This window comes from Polypterus senegalus, chromosome 12, assembly GCF_016835505.1.
Source record: "Polypterus senegalus isolate Bchr_013 chromosome 12, ASM1683550v1, whole genome shotgun sequence".
Classification (NCBI taxonomy): Eukaryota; Metazoa; Chordata; class Cladistia; order Polypteriformes; family Polypteridae; genus Polypterus; species Polypterus senegalus.
In genome coordinates, this window is record NC_053165.1 from 153,936,272 (window position 1) to 153,961,471 (window position 25,200).

General features: G+C 41.8%; 1 protein-coding gene across 1 annotated transcript in view; it reads left to right on the top strand.

The window, feature by feature from the left end:
* shfl (shiftless antiviral inhibitor of ribosomal frameshifting) overlaps positions 1 to 18,315 on the top strand; it is a 31,742-nt gene extending 13,427 nt beyond the window's left edge. The window contains exons 3-9 of the mRNA XM_039770357.1: positions 1,476 to 1,525; positions 3,335 to 3,403; positions 7,759 to 7,797; positions 11,472 to 11,627; positions 13,825 to 13,928; positions 15,895 to 16,043; positions 17,856 to 18,315. Of these exons, the coding sequence (XP_039626291.1) occupies positions 1,476 to 1,525; positions 3,335 to 3,403; positions 7,759 to 7,797; positions 11,472 to 11,627; positions 13,825 to 13,928; positions 15,895 to 16,043; positions 17,856 to 18,100 (812 nt within the window). The 3' untranslated portion in view covers positions 18,101 to 18,315. The remainder of the gene's footprint in view (positions 1 to 1,475; positions 1,526 to 3,334; positions 3,404 to 7,758; positions 7,798 to 11,471; positions 11,628 to 13,824; positions 13,929 to 15,894; positions 16,044 to 17,855) is intronic.
* Positions 18,316 to 25,200: the final 6,885 nt, after the last annotated feature.

A 25,200-nucleotide genomic window follows, 5' to 3' on the forward strand; every position in this document is an offset into this window, starting at 1 on the left:
CAGGGCTATTAAAATAGAGGGAAAAGAAGTTAATTAGCAGTGAAAACTGGTCACTGATTAGGAAAAGGGTGAGAATGAAAACCTGCACCCACTGCGGCCCTCCAGGTCTGGAGTTTGACACCCGTGCTCTAGAGTATACTTTTCTAGAAGAGACCCTGCTAATTTTCGCATGACACCGCATCGCATTTCTCACTGTCGTGGTATTGTCATGAATTATGAATTGCACTTTTTTTAACAGATTATATTGTTATATTTTGATAAAGTCTGCGTGATATCTTGCAAAAATTTAGCAGAGAAAATGAGAAATCCGGTGTACCATATATACTCACGTATAAGTCTGGGAAAAATTGATCATAAAATCAGACCCCGACTTATTTGACCATTCAAAAAATATGACAATTAATTTTTTTCTTTTTTTACATCTTCTTGGTCCTCCCAATCTCGCACCAGTTTCTAAGACACATGAAATTTTTTAGCTGCAGCGGATTTACCAATTACTTTTGCCACTTCAACCAGTGTTAATTTAAAACCAGCTTCATATTTGCTTCTGATCAAATGCTCCATTGTAGATAAGGGATGCTCTTATGATAAAGACGTATGGGATGTGAGACACAAAACAGTGCAAATGTCGCTTCAGAATTGTTCGGGTATCACCGTGTGGTCACGTAGGTACAATAGAGAGAAATAAAAGGCTGTGTGCTCCGTGGTTACTCTCTCAGGTGGGTGTTAGCATATCGTAATCTCTTGGACCAATAGCATGAGTTTTCCGCATTCAACTTACACGACCGACATTATAAAATACCGAAAATTATGCAGTAAAATCAAGCCCCGACTTTTCCGCGGGAGAACTTAAACGCAAGTATATACGGTACGTTAACATTTTTTTTTATTAAAATCTCTCACAAGTTTATACAGTCCACACATACCGGTAACATCGTTTGACGAAACCAGCCCCGCATTGGGTTGGTCAGCCCTAGGCCCCATACACCCCTAAGGCCACGTCTGGTTGTACATTTAAAAAGAGTCACGTGGATCTATGGAGTTAGGTCATTGCCCAAAGTCCATGTTCGAGTATCATGCATTGCAAGCGTGCTTAGCACATTTTAAGTGCAGATAATACAGTTTCCAAATAATCCTAATTGTGGTGAAGTGTGTCTGTGATCTGTGGACCACAGCAGGTGCTGCTCAGACTTAGTGAGTGTAGTTGTGTGTGGGAGGAAATGGCGTGCGGCCACGGAGTGCTTAATGGGGGAACTGGGTGATTGCCTGTACACTTGCATGAGCACAATCAGCACAGCCGTCTCTCATTCATACGCCATGATTTGTCACAAAGGTACCTACACTCACAGGCCCATTTATTCAAAAAATGTCGCTTATAGTTTCTTTGGCTGGCACAAACGGTGTGAGATATTCTGTAATTTGTAAAATGATGTTTGATTTTTGCCTTTCCCACAAAGTATTTTCTTTCTATTTAGATCTTGATGAAGAAGATGAAGATGACTTGAGGAATGACCAGATTATCCAGGTAGGGGCTCTCTCTCACTGTACGTCCTCGGCCTTCACTTACAGTGCATTTAGAAAGCATTCAGCTCCCTCTCGTTTCTGCACATTTTATTGTGTCGTAGATTTAATTTTAAAAAGACACATTTGCCATTGTTGCCCATCAATCTACACTCAAAAACTCATAATGCCCAAGTGAAACATGTCTTCAGAAGGGTGGTATTGGGCAGTGCTTGGTCTTCGCCAGACACAATACATGGAGCACTGCCCCAAACAGTTCTGTTTTTGTCTCATCAGAACAAACTCCAAGCAGGCTCTCATATGACTTATATTTAAGAGAGGCTTTCGTCTAGCTGCTCTACCATTAACGTCTGACTGGTGGAGTGATGCTGAGATGGTCATCCTTCCAACAAGTTCTCCAGTCTCACCAGATGATTTCTGAAGCTCTGTTAGAGTGACCATTGAGTTCTTATTCACCTCCTTGACCAAGCTGCTTCTTGCCTGGTTAGTTAGTTTGGCTTGGAGGCCAACTCTAGGAAGAGTCCTGGTGGTTCTAAACTTCTTCCATTTTACAATTACCAAGGCCACTGTGCTCCTGTGAACACTCACAGGCTTTAGAAATGGTTTGATCCTCTTGCCCTGGCCTATGCCGTACCACAATTTGATCACAGAGGTCCACAGAGAGTGCCTTAGATCTGTTTTTGTCCTGACATGTAGTGTGAATTGTGGGACCTTCGATACACAGGACACGTGTGGGCCTTTGTAAAAGACGTCCAGTCAATTCAGTTGGCTACTGGTAGACTTCAGTCAAGTTCTCGACACACTTCAAGGAGAATTAAAGCAAACAGGATTTTTTTTTGTTCTTTATTTCACCTTCTACAATTTCTTGGATTAGGAATTTGTTAGTTTTCGCATGCCCCTTGGGGTCAGAGCACAGGGTCAGCCATTGTACAGCACCCTGGAGCAATTGCAGGTTAAAGGTCCATCAGAGTAGAATCCCTTTTGGCAGTAAAGGGGATTCGAACCGGCAACTTTCCAGATACCAGCGTGGAGGATGCACCTGATGACAACTTGAAATGTCAAAGCCAAGGGTGTGAATACTTACAAGATGGACAGACTTCAGTTTTAATAAATTTGGAAACCTTTCTGAAAGCATGTCGTCACTTTGTTATTTTGGATTTGCAAAAATAGCAAATGTGTCAATTTAAAATGAAATCTACAACGCAGAGAGTGAAGAGAGCTGAATACTTTCTGAATCCTTTGTACATCTGCTGTACTGCAACCCTCCTTTATGTTCACATCACGTCTTGGATAACCGATGGTGACATTAGGTGAGGACGGCACGGTGGCGCAGTGGTAGCGCTGCTGCCTCTTGGTTAGGAGACCCGGGTTCGCTTCCCGGGTCCTCCCTGCGTGGAGTTTGCATGTTCTCCCCGTGTCTGCGTGGGTTTCCTCTGGGCACTCCGGTTTCCTCCCACAATCCAAAGACATGCAGGTTAGGTGAATTGGCGATTCTAAATTGGTGTCCTGCGGTGGGTTGGCACCCTGCCCAGGATTGGTTCCTGCCTTGTGCCCTGTGTTGGCTGGGTTTGGCTCCAGCAGACCCCTGTGACCCTGTATTCGGATTCAGCGGGTTAGAAACTGGATGGATGGATGGACTTTAGGTGATGTTTCACACTTTAAATAACTGATCACAAAATGTTAGAAACAGGAGCTCAGTGCCCTTGCAGTGTCAATCTCCTCCACCTTTTATGAATTCCCATTTTGCAGTCTTCACTCCATTTGCAGTGTGGAAGTTTTGTACTCTGTAATTAATCCTTTTCTGCCCTTGCAGAATGTGGTCAGGAGAGTCCAAGCAGAAGAACAGCGGCAGCTGCAGGCACAGAGGAACATGCAGCAACAGGTAATCCAGCAGTTTAATCAGTAGGGGGCACTCTTGAGTGATTCTCCTACTCCCAATAACAACAGGTGAGACCAGAGATTATTAAACCAAGGGATTTTAGTAACGGGGTGGATTAGAAGGATGGTTGAAGGCAGGTAGGTATGCATTGATTTATGTCCCTTGAGGGTCTAATGAAACAATCGTGTCCTTGGTCCAGTTGATTTACAGTTTGTATTGAAGGTGAATTTTGCAAAAATGTTACGAAGTTTCTCTTCACAACCTATGGCCTCACTTATCTCTCTCTATATAAAAAATCCAGCGTCTGTCTGTATGTCTGTCCTCTTTTCACGAGAGAACTACTTAACGGATTTAGATCGGGTTTTTTTGTATAATTTGCTTGAACATTCCGATTCTCTCATCGCGCTAAGTATTAGAGTTCAGTTGCAGCAACGATGTATTTGCACAAATCCAAGAGACAGGCTGGTCCAAGGGAAGGTGGAGGTGGGACCTCAGGAGTAGGGAGCCGGGCGGGGCCCTCCTCACTCACGTGCCAGCCTCCATTCGAGTGGCTCTACCTCTCGCCACGTTTTGTAGCGCACGTTGCCTCCGCTTAGCTAGTGATACCTGTTTGTTTAGCACACATTATCATCTACACGTTGTTGAGCAGTAACGTTTGACGTTTTTGAGAGAGGGAGATCACAGTTATGTGTTGTTTTAGAGGGTACCTGCTCATTGGCAGAGATATCACGGCCACGTGCTGTTTCTTCTCATGCAGGGGACACTGTCCCATCAGAGCTGAACACGATCAGATACAGTGACACCGTTTGATGTTGGAGTGTACCTGCCTTCTGCTTGGCCAGTGATATCTTACCAATTTTTTACATTTTTGGCAAAGAGATCATAGCTACATTTTTGCCCCTGATAGCAAAACCAAAAATATTGAATATCAAGAGGTCCTCGGATACGACAGCTATCAAAATTAATTCTTCTCAATACAAATTATTACATTTTTAAAATTTTTATTATTGATTTTTAATCTACTTTTTTCACTATTACACGGGTGGAGCCATGGGGGAAGCTATAGTTTAAAGTAAAAGTCTATATATTATTATTTTTCTGGTTTTTCTTTTACCCTTTGAGTTGAGCCACCAGCTTTAAAATTTCCGTGCATATAACAACTGTGTCCATTCTGGTTGTTTACAGGACGTCTTCTGATTTCTTAGCCATCTCTTACATCCTTTACTACATTTTGTGTATTATATCAACTTTTCTTCTGGTACATTCTTTATTTACTTGACCATCACAGTAGTTTTCGAAAACCAATTCTTATATATTTCAATGTACACCCTTCAAACTAAAATACTTAGCTATGGTTACCTTTAATTATTCTTTCACAGTTGATGTGCCACACTTTTGTGACCTTACAGAGCGGCCAGTTCTTTTTAATGTCATGAAACTCTTCGTTACATGTCCTTGGTCTATCTGAGCTGCCTTCCTAGTCGTAGGGCTATGACTGTCAGATCATCACAGATGTTCCAGTTGTAGTTGTTTATACTGTTTGCAAATACTTACAATATGAGAGTGTGGTGTTATGGGTCCACAGCTCATTGAGCGAAGGCCATTTTTAAATAATCACCACACCCGAGGCGGCTTCGTGAGGGGGGGCGATGTTGTAGCGAGCCGCGGGGCAGTCGTCGATGTGGGCGTTTCTCACCGTGTGCACAGGTGAGGAACTGCCCACATTCGTGATTGCTCCCGTGGCTAATGCTACAGCTGTGATGGCCCCTCACGTTTTAAAAGAAGCGCGAGTCAGTAGTGTGGGGAAAGGAAAAAAATGGAGAGAGGATGAAAAGAGGAAAGAAAGGAAAAGAGGACGGAGGTTACAGGGAGCGAGGAAGCAGGCGGTGCGTGCGTGTGTTGAGCGCGCGATCGAGGGCAGCTGTAAGGAAGCTGGGTGTTAGGCCAACACCCAGACGTTTGAGTTGATGTTGCTCCCGCTGAGTGACCAGGTAGCGGGAGTGCCTAGAGGAAAGCGACGAGCCGCAGAAGGCCGTGGAAAGGCAGCGGAAGTCGGGAGGCTTGGTGGTGGAGTCCCCAATGTGTGCGTCCTGGTCATTGGTGGACATCAAGTCTCGGGGACTGGGATGAGTGCCAGACCGAAGCCAGGGATCGGGAGGTCTCCAGTCTCATGTGTGTTGTAGGAGGGCAGCTGCAGAGAGCGTCTTGCCTGCTGCTAAGCCCATACGGGATAAGCAGGTGAGACGCTAATAAAAGAAGCACCAGAGTTATTGTCGTTTTAAGACTGCTTCCTGATCATTTTCACCTCTCTTTTTAAAGGATTGCTTTTTCTTATTGTTGTTTTAACCTCCACGTTTTCATTTTATGGATTATTTATTGAAACTGCACTATTTATGGGACACTGTTTTTGTTGACTGTTTTTAATAAAAGCACTTTTTACCTTCCCCTTGCTGGAATTATTTGCCTCCATTGACTAGCTCACTCGGTAACATTATCGACGGTGTTGGGTTCAAGGGTTCCCAAACATCAAAGGGAGCGGGGAGCCAGAACTCACATCGTCACATTGAGGAAATCACAAAAATACAGAAGGGGATTGCAATAAAACAGTACGTGATAGGAAAATGTAAAAGTGATATTCGTGATACACCCAAAAGTGTTCAGGAAGTGTCCAGTGTAATAAAAGTGGTCAGATAAGATATGTACACAAATGACCAGATAACACAAAAATAAAGAAAAAAGAAACAAAAATCACACCTTTACTTTGCTTGTAGTATTTCATGCTTGGTCGTAATCAGGTAGCATTCACAATCTTTGTCTAACAAACAGGAACATTTTATCCCAAGATTATGTGACACATTTGCTGTTTTTGTCCGTCCAAAATGACAAAGTGAAAATGTGTTTTCAGAGAGGTTTTCAAATGTATTAAAAATCAAAAACTGAAGTCTCTCATTCCTACAAGTATTCAGAACCTTTGGCTTGGAACTCCAAATTGTCATCAGGTGCATCCTGTTTGCTTTAATTCTTCTTGACATGTGTTGAGAAGTTGATTGAAGTCCAACTGTGGCCAACTGAATTGACTGGACATCTTTTAGAAAGGCACACGTGTGCCTGTGTATGGAAGGTCTCATAATTCACAATGCATATCCCAACCTTTTTTCACAATTAGCGCATTACTCTTACTTTTAATTGATCTTATTGTTTAGTTATCTGGCCTAGAAATATTTCTTTTAAATTGCTAAATATTTGTATTCTTTCCTATAACTTAAAATGCTTACATTTCTTTTATCAAACTCTTTTTTTTTAATCAGTCTTTTTCTATATAGTTTGCTCTCTAAATTATTTCTACATGGTAATGATTAGCAGTGAGCAGTGCAGACTCGGGTGCCAATAACATTAAATGCCAAAGGAGAACAGCTGCTTCACTGCCATTTCTACTTATCTACTCATTTAGAAACCTTTCCTGTAACTGAGCAGACAAGTGAATATGGCGGCGAAGTGATTGTTACAATTAAGGGTGCAAACTCTATAGACCAGGGGTCACCAGCCTTTTTGAAACTGAGAGCTACTTCAAGGGTACTGAGTAATACGAAGGGCTAGTTGTTTGATACAAACTTCCTGAATAACATAAAGTTGCACGGTTCACCTTTAATGATATTATTAATATACTGGAAATTTTCCTGAGCATTTCTGCCATGTTTGTATTTATTTTTACGAGGTAAAAACTGCGTTTTATTCCCCATCGTTGCTATGCCAGTTTGCTTGTCTCACCGAAGAGTGAGGTGGAGGTTTGTCTTGTTTTAGATATTGAACTTTAACCACAGACAACCCTCCAATCTTCAAATGTTATTGATTCAAAAAGAACAGCAACACAAGTAAATGCAATTTTTAGATGGAGCTCCATGGTGTCTACTGCTATTTTTAGAACATGCCTTGCGGGCAACTCATGTGGTCTCTGCGGGCGACCAGGTGCCCACGGGCACCATGTTAGCTACCTCTGCTATAGACAGATTTGAAAGACACAATATAATAGATACACAGATAGATTTGACAGGCATTATGATAGACAGATGTGAAAGGCACTGTATGATAGATAGATAGATTTGGCACAATGTAAAATAGGACATGCGCTGGGTCATACATAAGCACTAAATCACTATATGATAGATAGACAGACAGAAATGAACTGCATTATATAATAGAAAGATACCAGTTTCACAAGTTTCTGATGACTCAAGAGGCTAGATAGAACCACAGTCCCACATTTTGACTAATTTATAATGTTTAGACAGATCAGTGGAGATCTGTTTTATTGCCATATGTGTGTGTGTGGTTTCTAATTATAACTCTTCTTTTTGCAGAATGCCAGGGCCACACTGTCCCAAGACAACGACATTCAGGTATTTTGTCAATTTTTATATATTACACACTTACTAAGTTTTATCAGATTCACATAAAATAATTGCCATTTCATCTATGATCAGTGACAAGGGTCACACAGTCATGGTGGCACTGTGTGAAACACCTGACAAAGCAAAACTAAGTATGACCATCACACAAGGCTCAAAAACAATGACATACAGTAAGCACAGAGGAGTATATAGGAAAGTGAACGTAATGGAAGTTTGTGACAACATTTTGTCCATTTTTATCCTGTAATGGTTTGTCCTTCATGTCATGTAATTACAAAATGTGATAAATATTTGTAGTTTGTCACAAGCATACATTGAGTGGCAACATTTTTAGGTCCACCTATCAAGCACTGGACACGGCCCACAATTACCTCAAGAGCGGCTTGCATTTTCCCCATATGTATTCAGAAGTGCACAGGAAAAACTCTTTAGGGATTTTGATCCATGCTGATTCAGTGACATCACACACTTGTTAACCTCCCCTTCCACCTCATCCTAAAGGTGTTCTGCAGGACTGAGATCAAGAGACTGATACATCTGTAGGCATTTAGAGATATATGAGACACATTTTCAGATATCTCAGAATAACTTTCTGTGCATTTGAAGATCTCTCAAATACATTTTCAGATATCTCAAAAAACAGCGACTGTGTGGCATCTATTGGCGAAGAGAGACTCGCTGATCTTTACTTTGCCGACAATGCTGTGATCTTCGCGGAGTCAATGGAGGCTCTGATCGGGGCACTCGAGAGACTGAGTGAGGAATTTGAGTGTCTGGGGCTGCGAGTGTCCTGATAAAAACCAACATCAGGCCTTTAATGACCTCTTAGGCACGGCCATCAGCAGTGTGTCTGTCCTCGTCGAGAGGTTTACTTACCTTACAGTGACATTCATGTCTCTGGTGACTCTTCTTATGAAGTCAGTAGACGGATTGGGAGAGCATGGGGGGGTCATGAGATCGCTGGAAAGGGTGTGTGGCGCTCCTGATATCTCTGCAAAAGGATCAGGGTCCAAGTCTTTAGAGTCCTGGTGCTTCCTATTTTGCTATATGGTTGGGACACATGGACGCTATCCAGTGACCTGAGATGAAGACTAGACTCCTTTGGTACTGTGTCTCTTCAGAGAATCCTTGGGTGCCGCTGGTTTGACTTTGTGTTGCTCATGGAGTCCTGAATGAGGCACATGACCTGCATTGTGAGGGAGCGTCAGTTACAGCGCACAGGATCCTAATTGTTAAGGACCAGAGTGGCTGGACCAGGCCAAGGGGACACCCAACTAACACCTGGCTGCGGCAAATAGAGGGTCATTTCCAGAGGGTGGGACTGGACCGCGGGTCTGCATGGGGGGTTGCCAATCAGGATCCCGAGCTATTTCGTCATGTGGTGGGTGTGGCAATGTTCTGTACCAGTGCCTGCTCCCCAACCTGACCTGACCTGACCTCTGTCTGTTTTATATATATATTTCAGATACCTTGAAATGCACAAGAAGTTAATTTAAAATTTATAGAAATTAATTTGAGATATCTTAAAATGTGTAACAGGTTATTTTAAGATATCTGAAAATCAAAATGAATTTGAGGCACCTTAAAATGAGCAGGAGAATTAAGATATCTAAAAAAAGCATTAATGATACAGTACATTAAAATATGCTGTTGTTTGAAATATCTGAAATATATTTTTAGATTCATTTCAGATATCTTAAAATGTATTTCAAGATATCTTTTGTTTTCTTTCCAATACATTTTAAGATATTAAGATTTTAAAATGACATGAAATTATTTCAAGATATCTCAATAACATTTTCAGGTACAGTACCTACAAGTACAAATACATTTCCAGATATCTCAAAATATCTTCCTGTCCATTATAAGAAATCTCAAATACATTTCGATATACCTTAATGAACAGGAAATTTTACAGGAACTTAAAATACATGCAAGGTCAGTTTGAGATATCCCAAAAGGTACTGCAGATTAATTTTACAGTGTAAAGAAACATATTTTTAAACATCCTTAAAGGAATTTCAGTTATCTTATTGAGTAAACTACATTTAAAGATATCTGAAGTTCAATTTGAGGCATCTCTAAACCTTCATTTGGCTTGTGATACACTACGTGACTATTAATTAATGTTTATTAATGTTTATACATTTTTTTTATTCTCCCAAGGCATAATCTGTCTCACTGTAGACAGCTTCTTTGAACCCTAATAAATAACAATACCCAATCAAAACATCCTGAAGTGACGTCTTACTGCACTTAAGAATAAATGTGTGACACTTTCTCCATCATTGTTCCCCTAAAAAACTGAACAAAGTCTGATGTATCAATCCGCCACAGCGGATCATCTTTTTCCATCTCTTCCTGTCCTCTCCATCTTGCTCTGTCACACCATCACCTGCATGTCCTCTCTCACCACATCCATAAACCTTCTCTTAGGCCTTCCTCCTCTCCTGTTACTTGGCAGTTCTATCCTTAGCACCTTTCTCCCAATATACCCAGCATCTCTCCTCTGCACATGTCCAAACCAATGCAATCTCACTTGACTCCCAACTGTTGAACCAGAGCTGACCCTCTAATGTCCTCATTTCTAATCCTGTCCATCCTTGTTATACCCAATGCAAATCTTAGCATCTTTGACTCTGCTACCTCCAGCTCTGTCTTCTGTGCCACCATCTCCAATCCATATAACATAGCTGGTCTCAATACCGTCCTGCAGACCTTCCCTTTCACTCTCGCTGATACCCGTCTGTCACAAATCACTCCTGATACTCTTCTCCATCCACTCCACCCTGCCTGCACTCTCTTTTTCACTTCTCTTCCACACTCCCCATTACTCTGTACTGTTGATCCCAGGTATTTAAACTCATCCACCTTCGCTAACTCTTCTTCCTGCACCATTCCATTGACCTCCCTCTCATTTACACACATGTATTCTGTCGTGGTGGTCCTACTGACCTTCATTCCTCTCCTCTCTAGAGAAGATCTCCACCTCTCCAGGGTCTCCTCAACCTGCTTCCTACTTCTCACTACAGACCATAATGTCATCAGCAAACATCATAGTCCACGGGGACTCCTGTCTAATCTCCTCTGTCAACCTGTCCATCACTATTGCAAATAAGAAAGGGCTCAGAGCTGATCCCTGATGTAATCCCATCACTGTCAATCCTAACGCAAACCTCAGCACTGTCACACTTCCCTTGTACATATCCTGTACCACTCTTACACACTTCTGTGCCACTCCCAACTTCCTCATACAGTACCACAACTCCTCCTGAGGCACCATGTCATATGCTTTCCCTAAGTCCACAAAAATACAACACAACTCCTTCTGGCCTTCTCTCTACTTCTCCATCAACACCCTCAGAGCAAACAGTGCATTTGTGGTGCTCTTTCCTGGCATGAAGCCATACTACTGCTCACTAATCATCACCTCCCTTCTTAACCGAGCTTTCACTACTCTTTTCCATAACTTCATACTGTGGCTCATCAGTTTTATCCCTCTGTAGTTGCTACAGCTCTGCACACCCCCCTTATTCTTAAAAATCTGTATCAGTACACTTCTTCTCCACTCCTTAAGCATATTCTCACTTTCCAAGATTGCATTAAATAATCCAGTGAAACATCAAACCTGTTCATATTTGTTGCCTTTCTGTTCAATGCAGCAAATCACGGATATGCTGAGGGTACTTCCTCTCACAGAGAAGAATGTGCGCATGTTTGACAATGCTCAGCAAAACCAGATCCCTTTCGAGGACCGACAGTTTGCCTGTGAGACCTGCGACAGGGTTTGGTGGAGGAGAGTCCCGACCAGGAAAAAGGTATCCCGCCCTGACACAGAGGCTCAGTTTCCTTTTGGTAGCCTGATATCTCCTAAAAACCATAACCTAAGAAGGGGTATCCTTAGGACTTAAATTGGATTCACTTTGTGTTGTTGAGAAAGATAATACAAAGTTCATTTCAGTTGAATTTAAGTGATGATGAAGAGTGTGATACTCAACATCAGAAAAAAAGCAATGGATTTAAGATGTTCCATAAGTTGTCAGTCCTTTGTGTTTTTACATAATCCATGAAGACCACTCAATATATACTTACTGAGCAAATTCTTAGGACCACTGTACTAATACTGGATGGGGCCTCCTTTTGCTCCCAAAACAGTCTCAATCCCTCATGGCATGGACTCCACAAGATGATGGAAACATTTGTTTGAAATTCTGGTCCATACTAATATGGTTGCATCACACCATTTCTGTAGATTTGTCAGCTGCACACTCAATGCTGCCCATCTCCTGGTCAACCACAGCCCAAAGGTGTTTTTGTCTTGGATTAGTTCTGGTGACTAGGAAGGACCCAAAAGAACACTGAACTCATTGTTATGTTCATGACACCAGTTTGAAACGACTTTTGCTTTGTGACATGGTGCATCATCATGCTGGAAAGTAGGTATTAGAAAATAGGTATAATGTGGCCATGAAGGGATACACGTGGTCAGCAACAATACAATACTCAAAGCGACCAATGATTGGTTGGTAGTAACAGGCCCAAAGTGTGCCAAGAAGACACTCCCCACACCATTACAGCACCACGACCAGCGTGACTGTTGACAAATAGCTGGATGGATTCATGCTGTTCTAACCATTCCATTTATGAGCCTCCACAGAAATCGAGACTCATCAGACCAGGCAAGGTGCTTCCAGTCTTCAGCAGTCAAGTTTTGGTGAGTCTATGCCCACCACAGCCTCAGCTTTTTGTTCTTGACTGACAGGAGTGGAACCTGGCATGGTCTTCTGCTGTTGTAGCCCATCAGCCTCAAGGCTGGGCGTGTTGCACATTCGGAGATGCTTTTCTGCTCACCACAGTTGTACAGAGTGGTTACCTTTCTATCGGCTCAAGCCAAGCTGGCCATTCTCGTCTTACCTCTCTCAGCGTTTCCGTTCACAGAACTGCTGCTCACTGGATGTTTTGTTTTTTTTTTTTGTTTTTTTTTTCCAGCATCCTGAGTAACATCTATGTGTATGAACATCCCAGGAGATCAGCAGTTACAAAAATGCTCAAACCAGCCCGTATGGTGCCAACAATCATGCTACAGTCGAAATCCCTGAGTTCGCATTTTTCTCCCCATTCTGGTGTTGGATGTGAACATGATTATATGCCTTGTGCTGCTGTCACATGATTGGCTGCTTAGATAATTGCACAGATAAGCAGGTGTACAGATGTATACTCCTTAATAATTTGCTCAGTGAGTTATGTAGGCGACACTAGAGGACTGGTCAAATACACACAGTTGTTGGCATGTTTCCCTCTCAGCTCTAGAGTCCTGTGTTTAAGTCAGTGTAGAGCTTTATCGTTTTTCCTGTGTCTATAAGGTGCGTACTTCCTGCTGAATCCCTAAAATGTGCAAGTTAAATTGATGGGTCACTCTGAAATGGCTTGACCTAAGTAAGTGTGACTAGCGATGGACAGTCGTTCCCTTCAAGGCCGGTTCCTGCCTTGCACAGGCTGCAGCTGGGATTGGTCCCAACCAACAATGACCTTATACCCAATGACCATCATCATCAGGTCCTTCCATGAAAACCCTAAATACAAAGAGGACTGTTTGACTTATGTTAGGTAGATTGCCCAGAGGGAACTGGGCGGTCTCGTGGTCTGGAACCCCTACAGATTTTATTTTTTTCTCCAGCCTTTGGAGTTTTTTTTGTTTTTCTGTCCACCCTGGCCATCGGACCTTACTCTTATTCTATGTTAATTAATGTTGACTTATGTTTATTTTTTATTGTGTCTTCTATTTTTCTATTCATTTTGTAAAGCACTTTGAGCTTCATTTTTTTGTATGAATATGTGCTATATAAATAAATGTTGATTGATTGATTGATTATACTTGCTGGCTAATCCACACATTGAGGCTTTGGAGATTACAATACTTAAACCACATGCAAGCGTGAATGTGCCGTTTTGATTCTAATTGTAATACATGTTAAGATGAGTTTTCTCTTTTAAAGTAGTGTAGTTTAATTGCAGGTTTCCAGATGTCCGTCCTGCAAGGTGAAATATGACCCAGTGCCTCTAGGCAACATGTGGGGATTTGCTGAATTTATGTGCCCTCATTGTCATCGAAATTTCAGGTAAACCGTGTCATTTTAAAGGAACCATTGTGTTTAATGAAGTCAAGATTACTGTATATGCAGCAGCAGCAGTTTATTGTGTCATATATCTGTCATTATACAGTTCTGTCAGAAAGTAAGTACACCCCATAAAATGTTTTTTTTTTTTAATATGTGGATGTATCTGGGGCGGCACGGTAGCGCTGCTGCCTCGCAGTAAGGAGACCGGGGTTCGCATCCTGGATCCTCCCTGCTTTTGAGTTTGCTTGTTCTCCCCGTGTCTGCGTGGGTTTCCTCCCACAGTCCAAAGACATGCAGGTTAGGTCCATTGGCGATCCTAAATAGTCCCTAGTGTGTGCTTGGTGTGTGTGTGTGTACCTTGCAGTGGGCTGGCACCTTGCTCGGGGTTTGTTCCTGCCTTGCACCCTGAGCTGGCCGGGATTGGCTCCAGCAGACCCCGTGACCCTGTGTTAGGATATAGCGGGTTGGATAATGGATGGATGGATGTATCTAGATCTGATCTTCATTTAAAAAGTTTCTAAACATAAAGGTCACATAAAAAAAACAATGAAAATTGGACTGCGCAATCATTTATTCAATGGAAAATGAACTGATATGCCATTTCCATCTGTAATAAAAGCAAGCCCCAATTTGGCCCTAACAGCTAATTTTGTCCCCTAAAGTAGGAGTTTACAATAACTGTCTAGCAATCTCTGACATCAACTGGGAGAGAGTTTTGAAGAATTGTTTTTGCTGTGCAATGCTTGAGGTGCGCAGCATCTCAACAGAAAATGATTTGGCCATTCCAGAACCTTTCATTTCTTGACAGATTGGTATGTTTAGGGTCACTGTCATGTTGCCAAGTCCAAATAAATAAACTGATTTATTTTACATTTACATTTATTTGCTCGGCAGACACTTTTCTCCAAAGTGATTTACAAAAGCAGTAAATATAATCGAGTAACATTAGGCCGGGGCCTGCTTGTTCAGCAAGTGTAGTAGGACAGGTAACAAAAGTTGATTGTCACAAATGAAAAGATGTGATAACTAATAAATTGACAATCATACATTATAATCAATAAAGCAATTAAACTTAAAACAACTAATTAACCAACAATATAAGGAGTCACAGCACAAAGGTCTTTTTCAATCAATTAGACGTTCACAGAACAGATGGGTCTCCAAACATTGAGGGAGTCAGCAGTCTGAATGAATGTTGAATGTGGGCAGCTTGTTGTACCAACTAGGAGCTATGCATGAAAAAGAGTCTAGTTTGAGACTTGATATCACGCAGAGGTGGCATCACCAGAGGCTGTTCCCTGGCAGACGTGAGTGGGCAAGAAGGAGCTGAACACCTCACTGGTGTCTCCATATACTGAGGTGCTGACCCGCTGACTACTCGGTAGGCCAGCATCAGAGATTTGAACTCAACATGTGCTACTACAGGGAGCAAAAGTAGCAACTTCAAGAGAAGAGCGACATTTCACATGTGCCCATCCCGGCTGGTTAAATACAAGGTGGGCTGCTGCATTGTGGACCATCTGCAGCAGCTTGATAGCACATGCGGGTACATTTTAAATCTGTTCACACTGCAAAAAAAGTTTAATGACCTATTGGGATTCTGACTGGAATAATTTCAGTGTTGTGCCCATATGGGAGTGGGTGAGCTGGCACAATGCCTTATGAATACCCATGTGATGAGTGTGCAGCTACAATGCCTCAGGACTGCTTTATGGCATTTGACAGTTGAATGTTGGTTGATTAAGCTTGATATATTAGCTGGAAAGGCCAGAATGCTTAGTTTAACCTGCATGATTAAAGCGAGAATATCACCTTACTGAAATTGTGGGCATACTCAGATAATGAGTTGGTATAGTACACGCCAAAGGGCACCATTAGATACAACCGTGAATCATCTAACCTGGGAATTCTTTTGAAAATCCTCTTGTTTATTAAGTGGTAAAATTCCATCTCTTTTTGTCTTCAGGGGCTTTGCAAAGATGGACGTGCTCTCGCCGTGCTTTTCCTGCAGGATGCTTCTGAGGCCTATTCGCATTCTGCCACCGACGAAAGGCACAGGCCAACGCACCAGGAACACACACAGCTGCTGCGCCGAGGACTGCTTCAACCGCAGAAGTGAGAAATGGTTTTTCTTAAAGCAGAAGTTCCCAAGTTCTATCCTTTGGGATGCCTGGGAACCCATTTCTGATTGATTGATTGATTACATGAATCCAAAGCCTGGTGACAATAAAGTGCATAGCCCTTTGTTTTTAGTGACTGAAATAGTCGATGATAGGTAGGTGTGTTTTATAACTGAATGTAGTTTTGCCATGAAGATTGAGGTGGGGCCATAACAGAATTTTTCTGTATGTGTTTTGAAAGGGCGCCCGGACACAGACAGGCGGACATCGTTGTTCACCCAACACACGTTTATTTACAATGATAATATTTACAAGAAAGTTCAGTGCACATCCCAGTGCCTCCAGCACCGATCCCCCAAAGTCCTGGCCTCACAGTCCAAATGCCTTTCCAGCCGCCTCCAGTCCTCTCTCCAGCTCAGTTCTTCTTCCACCCGACTTCCGCCGCTGAATGAAGGGAGGCGGCCCCTTATATAGGAACCCGGATGTGCTCCAGCTGCTTCCCGACAATCTCCTGCGGACACACCCCCGTGTGGCGGAAGTGCTGGCTGCGCACCTGGAAGCCCTTCAGGTGTCTTTGCTCCTCTTCCCCCCAGCACTTCCTGGTGTGGCGGAAGTGCTGAGGTCCAGGGTTGTTCAGGCACCGGGGCGCCGCCTGGCAGTGGCCTCGGGTCCCTACAGGGTTGGGCTTCCAAGCCCTCTACCCGTGGCCCCCAACACAACCAGGGCAGTCGCCCCCTCGCGGTCTGGAGAAGGTACAAGCCCTCCTCCGGTCCTCCTGGGCGTCCCGGCTGGGCTCCACCCCCAGCCGCATGCAACAGTGTGCAGACTCCTCTAACGTGAACACAAACTTGCCTAGCTAATAATGTCCCAATTTTGCTAATGACTAGCGAAGCGTACATACGTTACACAAAAATATCAATCTGACAAAAGGAAGCTGGTTCCTGGTCTGTCTCGAATGGCATCAGATTCATCATCATCTGACAAAAATGATGCCATAGCAATTTTAAGGCATTAAACAAGCTGAGATCCTTGCAGCCTCCTACTGATGAGGAAAGTCTCTTGGCTATGAACTACCTAAAAGAATTGGTTTTCTATGTACGGGACATACCTTGGACTTGGTGCTTCTTTGAAACAGCAGCTTCAGAATGCTGACATCTTTTCCATGAACTGGAAGGAGCACATGTAAGCTTTCTAGGTGGCTTTTTCAAATTCATTGTGGTCCTTCTCAGCGGTGGGTGTCAAATTGCAGAGTAATGTTTGTGAATGATGTATTCTGGATATTGATCAATTTTCTTTTTTTAAAAATGTATGTTTATAGATAGAAGTAAAAGGCACTATATAATAGATAAAGAAATATGAAAGGCACTATATGATAGATAGTAGATAGATAGACAGATAGATATGAAAGGCACTATATGATAGATAGATAGATAGATAGATATGACAGGGACTATATGATAGATAGATAGATTAGCAGTGAGCTGTGAAGACTCAGGTGCCAATAACATTGAATGCCAAATGAGAACAGCTGCTTCACTGCCATCTCTACTTATCTGCTCATTAAGAAACATTTCCTGTAACTGAGCAGACAAGTGAATATGGCGGGTGAAGTGATTGATACAATTAAGGGTGCAAACTCTATAGACAGATTTGAAAGACATAATATAATAGATACACAGATAGATATGACAGGCATTATGACAGACAGATGTGAAAGGCACTATATGATTGATAGATAGATATTGTATATGTATAAGTCTGCTCTTGTCTTGGACCAATTTGCCTCTCTTTTTTTTTTTTTTTGCAGATCCCTATGTGCCGGGAACACACTGTGTTCATCCCAAGAGTCGGCAAATCAATCGCAAACCACGGGTGGTTCATCCAAGCTTAGTCCACATCAGCACAGGCTCCACAGTGGCAACATGCTTGAGTCAGGGCAATCTTTTGGAGGATGATCTCGATGACCTCATTGTGTCAGACTTACAGTCTATACCTGAAGAGGAAAGTGAAGATGATGATGATGATGAGAATGGAGGAGCCAATGAGGGCTGAATCTTCAGATCAAAAGAAAAAACAAAGGGACAGTTCCAGTCCTGACCTGGGTTTCGTTCACAATTATTCAAAAATTGGGTTAATAAGTAAGCGCTTCTTATTGCTGTCGTTTAATTCATTTGGTCTTTACACATTTTTGCAGTGTTCATTCTCATTGACTTAGGCTATTGTATATACAAACAGTGAGTTATTAAAACAATTATGAATACACTCAATTTATGTTGGTGGTAAAGAAACAAAGAAATAACTCAGAATCACTCGTATTACATGCTGTAAAGAAATTACTGGCAGACCAAAGAAGACACCTTGAAAATGCACCAAGCCCATTTTGAGGGGTAACTGTATGTAGCAGAGCAGGCCTTTCTTAATAATATTTAAAGAGTAACAGGCAATCTGATTTAATTGTTCATATATCACCTTCAAGTGCTGGGTACAAATCTCTGTCTGGTCATTTTCTCTGAGGAGTGTCCATCTTCACACTGTGTTTAAATGTGTTTAACTCCTGATAACCTAGTTTTTCACTCAAATACCAAGGATAACTGGTGATTTTAAATTGACAGTGACTGTCAATGTGCCCTGTTATGGAGTGGTGCCACATCCTGGACTGGCTTATATCTTGTACATGATGCTACCACAATAGGCACAGGTTTAGGTAAAAGAACAACTGTGCATGGGATTGGAAATGGAACCATTTCAAATTAACCACACAATACATTACAGTCATTTCTAGTTTATTTTGACCTATGCTTCAAAAGTGTTGCAAATATTTCTGAGCAATTTTTGTATTTCCTTATCTAATATATCACAATTGCAGTATATCTAACTTATAGTAGCTTTCTCAACCATTATATAGCACCATTAAATCTGTCATATCTCTCTATCATACAGTGCCTTTTACATCAATCTATCTGTCATATAGTGCCTTACACATCTATCTCTCTATTATATAGTGCCTTTCATATCTATCTATCTATCTATCTATCTATCTATCTATCTATCTATCATGTCAGGTGAAGTGGCCCTGAGGTAGTGCCGTTTCCTGCTTGGTGACCCTGAGTTGTAAGTTTGCTGATGTTCTGTTCTTATGAAATGCACGCCTTCAGCAATGAAATAAAGTCCTGTAATATGACACAAAGAAATTACAATGAAATAGTAACTCGGCATAATGAAAAGCTTGCTAGTCAGTACTGAAGTGCTTGAGAAGTATTGTGAAGAAGATGGCACAGTACAGTTAAAAAAGCCTGAAACACATACACAGTATAGAAAAATGTTTTGTGAGTACGGAGAATGGAATTACTGGTAAATGCATACAGGTTTGAAAGATGAAGGGAATGGTGAAATACCAGATGCTCACGCTCTGGCAAAATGCATATACAGAATAGTCTCACTCCCATCCATTCATCAATCCATTTTTCAGTCAATTCACAGTCACAGTATAGTGAAACTCCAACACAACACTGGAGAATAATAAATAAGTACTGCACAATGCTAACAATGTAGAGTGTAACACAAGCACAGGTAGGTGAAAGGTGACAAACAGCCTGTAGTAAAGTGGACCCCCAGGATTGTGAAATGCAGGAACGGTCAAGTGAAAAGCAAACACAAATGCAGGGTAGCCAAAGTTCACTGGCATTTGAGCCAAACTTTAACTAATCATGACGATAAGACACAAAGTGGAGTGAAATTCATGCAAATGACCCTCCATCCATTTTATCAAACACACAAGCAGTACAGTGAGACGCCAACAATCGACATATAAAGCTTTTCTAGCAAAGTGAAACTCGGCCACAGGACTGCATGAATGTGTGAGCCTCTCACTTCAGTTAGACAAGAGTAGACAAATCAGCCTTGGCATGCTGGCATTGCAGACTGCATGGAAGAGACACTTTGGAATCACCACAGGAGACTTTCTGTTTGTGGTTGGTTTTCACGTCATTTAGCGCTCAGATTGGAGAGACCTTCCCAAATTCACAAGAATAATGACTTTTTTCTTCTTTCCAAAAGTTTCCATTTAGCCTGATGTAAGTTGTAGTTGCAGAAGGACTGTAATGGTTATAACAAACCACACAAAGAAAACAGCTGGTTTAGAATGCATTCCATTAACCTCAAGTTTCTGTGTGTACATGTGCATGATTTTTCTGCTTTTTAACCTTACACCTTAATAATAGGATAAGTGTCTGTGTGACTATCTGGTTGATATGTCTCTGTAATTCCAACAGATGGCGCATCACAAATAATAACACTGCTTTTACGAATCCCATACCAAATGGCATATAACAGAGACATATGCATTGATTTTTTTTATTCCAACAGATGGCACATCAAAAACATTAACACTGCTTTTACAAATCCCATACCAAATGGCATATAACAGAGACATGTCTATTGCATGGTGCAATGTAATCATTAACGCTGAGGTCTACGTTCGTTACTTAGATTTCCACCCATACTACCTACACGGGTAGTGCATATCAATATAATAAAAGCCCAGCACCGTGTCCGTGTCCGCGTTCCTTTTGGCTGTATAGCCGCCCCGTAGAAAAGCCCCAGTCCGTTCCCTCTCAGAATTCCTGCTTACCCCCCTCTCTTCTTTCCCCTTTGCTTTTATTTTTCCTGTTCCAGAAAATCTTTTCAAAACAAAAGTGAATAAATAGACAGAGCGTCACATTAACGTCTTCTCCCCTCTGCATATTAAATAATCAATAAAATGAAATAAAAAAATCACAAAAGAAACAGAAACCACAACCTACCCTTACAGCGTCCACCGCACTTCTGCCGTTACAGCCAAACACGTGGTGTATGCAGGTTATGAGGTGTGACGCTAATTAACACCCGTACTACAACAGATTATATTGTTCATATACTGTTAACTATTTACAAGGATCAACTCTTTTGGGGAAGTTCATAACAAAAAAAAAAAATTAAATTATAAATAACATGTGCACTTGAATATTTCGAGCCCCACGTCTGAGTCGGATGGTTCCCCTGGTCACCAATTCGTGTGTTTCACTATGCCCACTATGCCTTTCCGTCTTCAGCTACCCATGTGCACTTGTACGGAGGAGACCTTATAGAACAATGCCGAAACGAAACACAACTAAACCTGCCGCTGCGAGAGGACACATTACAGCGTGATCATGAAGCAAAGAGGCAAAGGCGTGACAGTCGCTTGCAAGAAACGGACACTCAGCATTCACACAGATTAGCTCAACGACACGTCTCTGCCGCACAACGAAAGGCAACTGAAACCCCTACAGAGAGAGAAGACAGATTACGCCGTGATCGCGAAAGAAAGAGGCAAAAGCGTGCCAATGAGACACCCGACGAGAGGTCCTTACGATTAAAGTCCTTCAACTGTGGTCATCCAACGTGCAGCGTAGCGCACGCCAAGTTGCTAGTAGGTAAATATAATCCAATGGCAAGATTTCTTAATTCTCACATCAGCAGCTAAAATACCAAAGATTTATACTTTTGTAAAAATATTCCATAAATCAAAAAGCACTGTATTGTACATATAGATAGATAATGTACTATATGTGCAAAGATTTTTATAATGGATATGAGAGCAGACCCCCGTGACCCTGTGTTAGGATATAGCGGGTTGGAAAATGGATGGATGGATATGAAAAGACACTATATAATATATGAAAAGAATTTTGTAATAGATATGAAAAGTATGATATAATAGACAAACAGATAGAAAGGGAACTTTATAACAGATATGAAATGCGCTATACACTCACCTAAAGGATTATTAGGACCACCATACTAATACGGTGTTTGACCCCCTTTCGCCTTCAGAACTGCCTTAATTCTACGTGGCATTGATTCAACAAGGTGCTGAAAGCATTCTTTAGAAATGTTGGCCCATATTGATAGGATAGCATCTTGCAGTTGATGGAGATTTGTGGGATGCACATCCAGGGCACGAAGCTCCCGTTCCTCCACATCCCAAAGATGCTCTATTGGGTTGAGATCTGGTGACTGTGGGGGCCATTTTAGTACAGTGAACTCATTGTCATGTTCAAGAAACCAATTTGAAATGATTCGAGCTTTGTGACATGGTGCATTATCCTGCTGGAAGTAGCCATCAGAGGATGGGTACATGGTGGTCATGAAGGGATGGACATGGTCAGAAACAATGTTTAGGTAGCCCGTGGCATTTAAACGATGCCCAATTGGCACTAAGGGGCCTAAAGTGTGCCAAGAAAACATCCCCCACACCATTACACCACCACCACCAGCCTGCACAGTGGTAACAAGGCATGATGGATCCATGTTCTCATTCTGTTTATGCCAAATTCTGACTCAACCATTTGAATGTCATACTGGATGTTTTTCCATTTTCACACCATTCTTTGTAAACCCTAGAAATGGTTGTGCGTGAAAATCCCAGTAACCGAGCAGATTGTGAAATACTCAGACCGGCCCGTCTGGCACCAACAACCATGCCACGCTCAAAATTGCTTAAATCCCTTTCTTTGCCATTCTGACATTCAGTTTGGAGTTCAGGAGATTGTCTTGACCAGGACCACACCCTAAATGCATTGAAGCAACTGCCATGTGATTGGTTGATTAGATAATTGCATTAATGAGAAATTGAACAGGTGTTCCTAATAATCCTTTAGGTGAGTGTATAATAGATATAGATAAGGCTCTATACAATAGACAGACCCCGTATTATAGAAGATATATACCCAGTGTACATTTAATATTGAGTGTCTTTAAAGAAATATTGTCATGATGGATGGAGGTTTTCATTACATAGTCTTCTGAACAAAGTCAAAAAATATGCACTCTAATCAGATTGTGGTGAAATTAGGCAGTGACTACATTTTCTGCACAACAAAAAAGTTAGACTAGAAATGTATACAGCTTTATAACAAAACAGAAAATTATTTGTTACAATGAATCGTGTTTTATATATGAAGTATAAATAAGACTGATTGCTGGCTTTTGTATGTGGTGTAAGAGGGTGGCACAGCACTCATTTCACATCTGTAACAAGTGGAGTGTAAGGCTGAGACTTCTTTACATTTTTGCTAAGCAGATGTGCACACACACACACACACATATTTGGCCGTCTGTAAGCTAGTCAATAAAAGATGAAACGCCAACCAGAAGGAGCCTGGCATCATCATTGCCCTGCTTCCAGCTCTGACCCTTCTGAACAGGAAGAATAAAATCGCACATGACCAGCAAGGTATTCATTCAGCATTGAGCGGATGAGGCCAAGTGGAAGGCGCCCTGTGTAATTCTGTTATTCTGACTCTGTGACACTAGAGGGCCCCATCACTCTATTTTGTAATGCTGTTTTTAACCCAACAAACTGGTAGTTACAGTAAATGGGGTGTATTGACTGGAGCCCACAAATCTCCTTACATATTTTGACCATATTTGCATAAGGTAAACCCAGTGATACCAAGTGCTGTTTTGACTCATTAGAATATTCAACCATTGAAGTAAGAAGGTAAGACATTATTCATCCTTTTCTACTTCCAGCACCATGTTCATTACAATGGAGTTGTAAGACCCCAAACAAAAAAATAAAAAATGGATGAGTAGTTATGGCCAGCAGATAAAATGCAATTGAGATGATCCCATTTCAGGAGGCATCCTATATCAGAAAATTTGAGTAATGGTTGGTGGGGGAATGAGTGCTGAGTTTTATTAGTTTTAAGTTTTAATTGTATTTTGGTATTGCACTTTGTTCTTGAAATTAAAAAACAAAAAAGAAAACGATGGACACCATGAAGACAAGGAGAATCGTTAGAACCAATCACACATTAGGCACTAGTGGTTCCTTAACACTCCCTGTACCTGCGAGGTGATATAATTAGCCAGACCAGCCGATATAGGCAGTGCCAAAATGGCGGGCCTTGGTGTGCTGTGCCAAATCTGGGCTTATGACACATCATTTTGGGCAGAAATCATTTGTGACAATGCACACACCTAAGACTAATACTAATTATGCAGATCCAGATTGTCTGGATGACTGATTTATGGGGGGACGATTCCAGTCTGGTGCAAAGAAGATTCTTCATGTCGTCAGTTCTCGATGGTTTGGGATTTTTCGGGTGATTTTCTATGTAATAAATTTAATAAGTTATAGCGTAATGAAAATTGCATAATTAGATCTGGACCACCCTATACACATACCGTACACAATAAACTTAAAACACAAACAAAACACATCATGTAGTCATCATACACCCTTTATACATCCATTTTATCCTGAACCTTTACTGCATGGCTACAGCAGACCTGAATGTGCCTAAAACTACGTGCCAGCTCCTGGTAATTAAATAACAGAGGAAAACATCAAAAAGGTTGTGTAGTTAGTAGTATAGGAGCGTCACTATTATACATCATCAGATTTTGACAGGTGTATGTCCCGCCCCCCTGGCATTTCCGGTACCCACCATATGCCACCTGGTTCATGGGCATTTCCCCCCGCGGTCTGATCTCTGCCTGTTGTTGGGTGCGCTGTTTGACCGGCATCGGACCTTTTGTCAGTCGTGCGCAAGGAAAATGGTCGGGCCGATCTTAGCCTTGATGCTAAAACTGGGGGCTGATCATCTTTGTGATCCGAGACGGACCTTTGGGAGCCTGTAAGGTGTCATAAAGGTAAGTCATCAATGGGGCGGAGCAGACATCCTGCTCCTATCTGCTTGCAGCGCTCGGGGGTGTGTACAGAGAGTACAGAGAGCGTGATTGACAGATCCCGGCGAGAGGATGTACAAGAAAACTTTAGAGAGAATCTATGACACACCCAAGGAACCTGGCAGTACAGCCCAAAACACCCCTTGAGCATCCGTTACCTCACCCACCTTGTAAAACCATGCCCTTTATAAAGCAAGGCATATGCCCAAGTGTTTAAAACAATAACTTTCAGAGTGGATGTACAAGGAAAGGTTTAAGAGGGAATCTAGGACACATCCAGGGAAAAAAACCTGGCAGGGCGTCCCAAACACACCCATGGGTATAGCGTTACTTTGCCCACCATGTAAAAAACCATGCCCTTTATAAAGCAAGGCATATGGTAGATGCCCAAGTGTTTAAAACAATAACTTTCAGAGTGGATGTACAAGGAAAAAGGT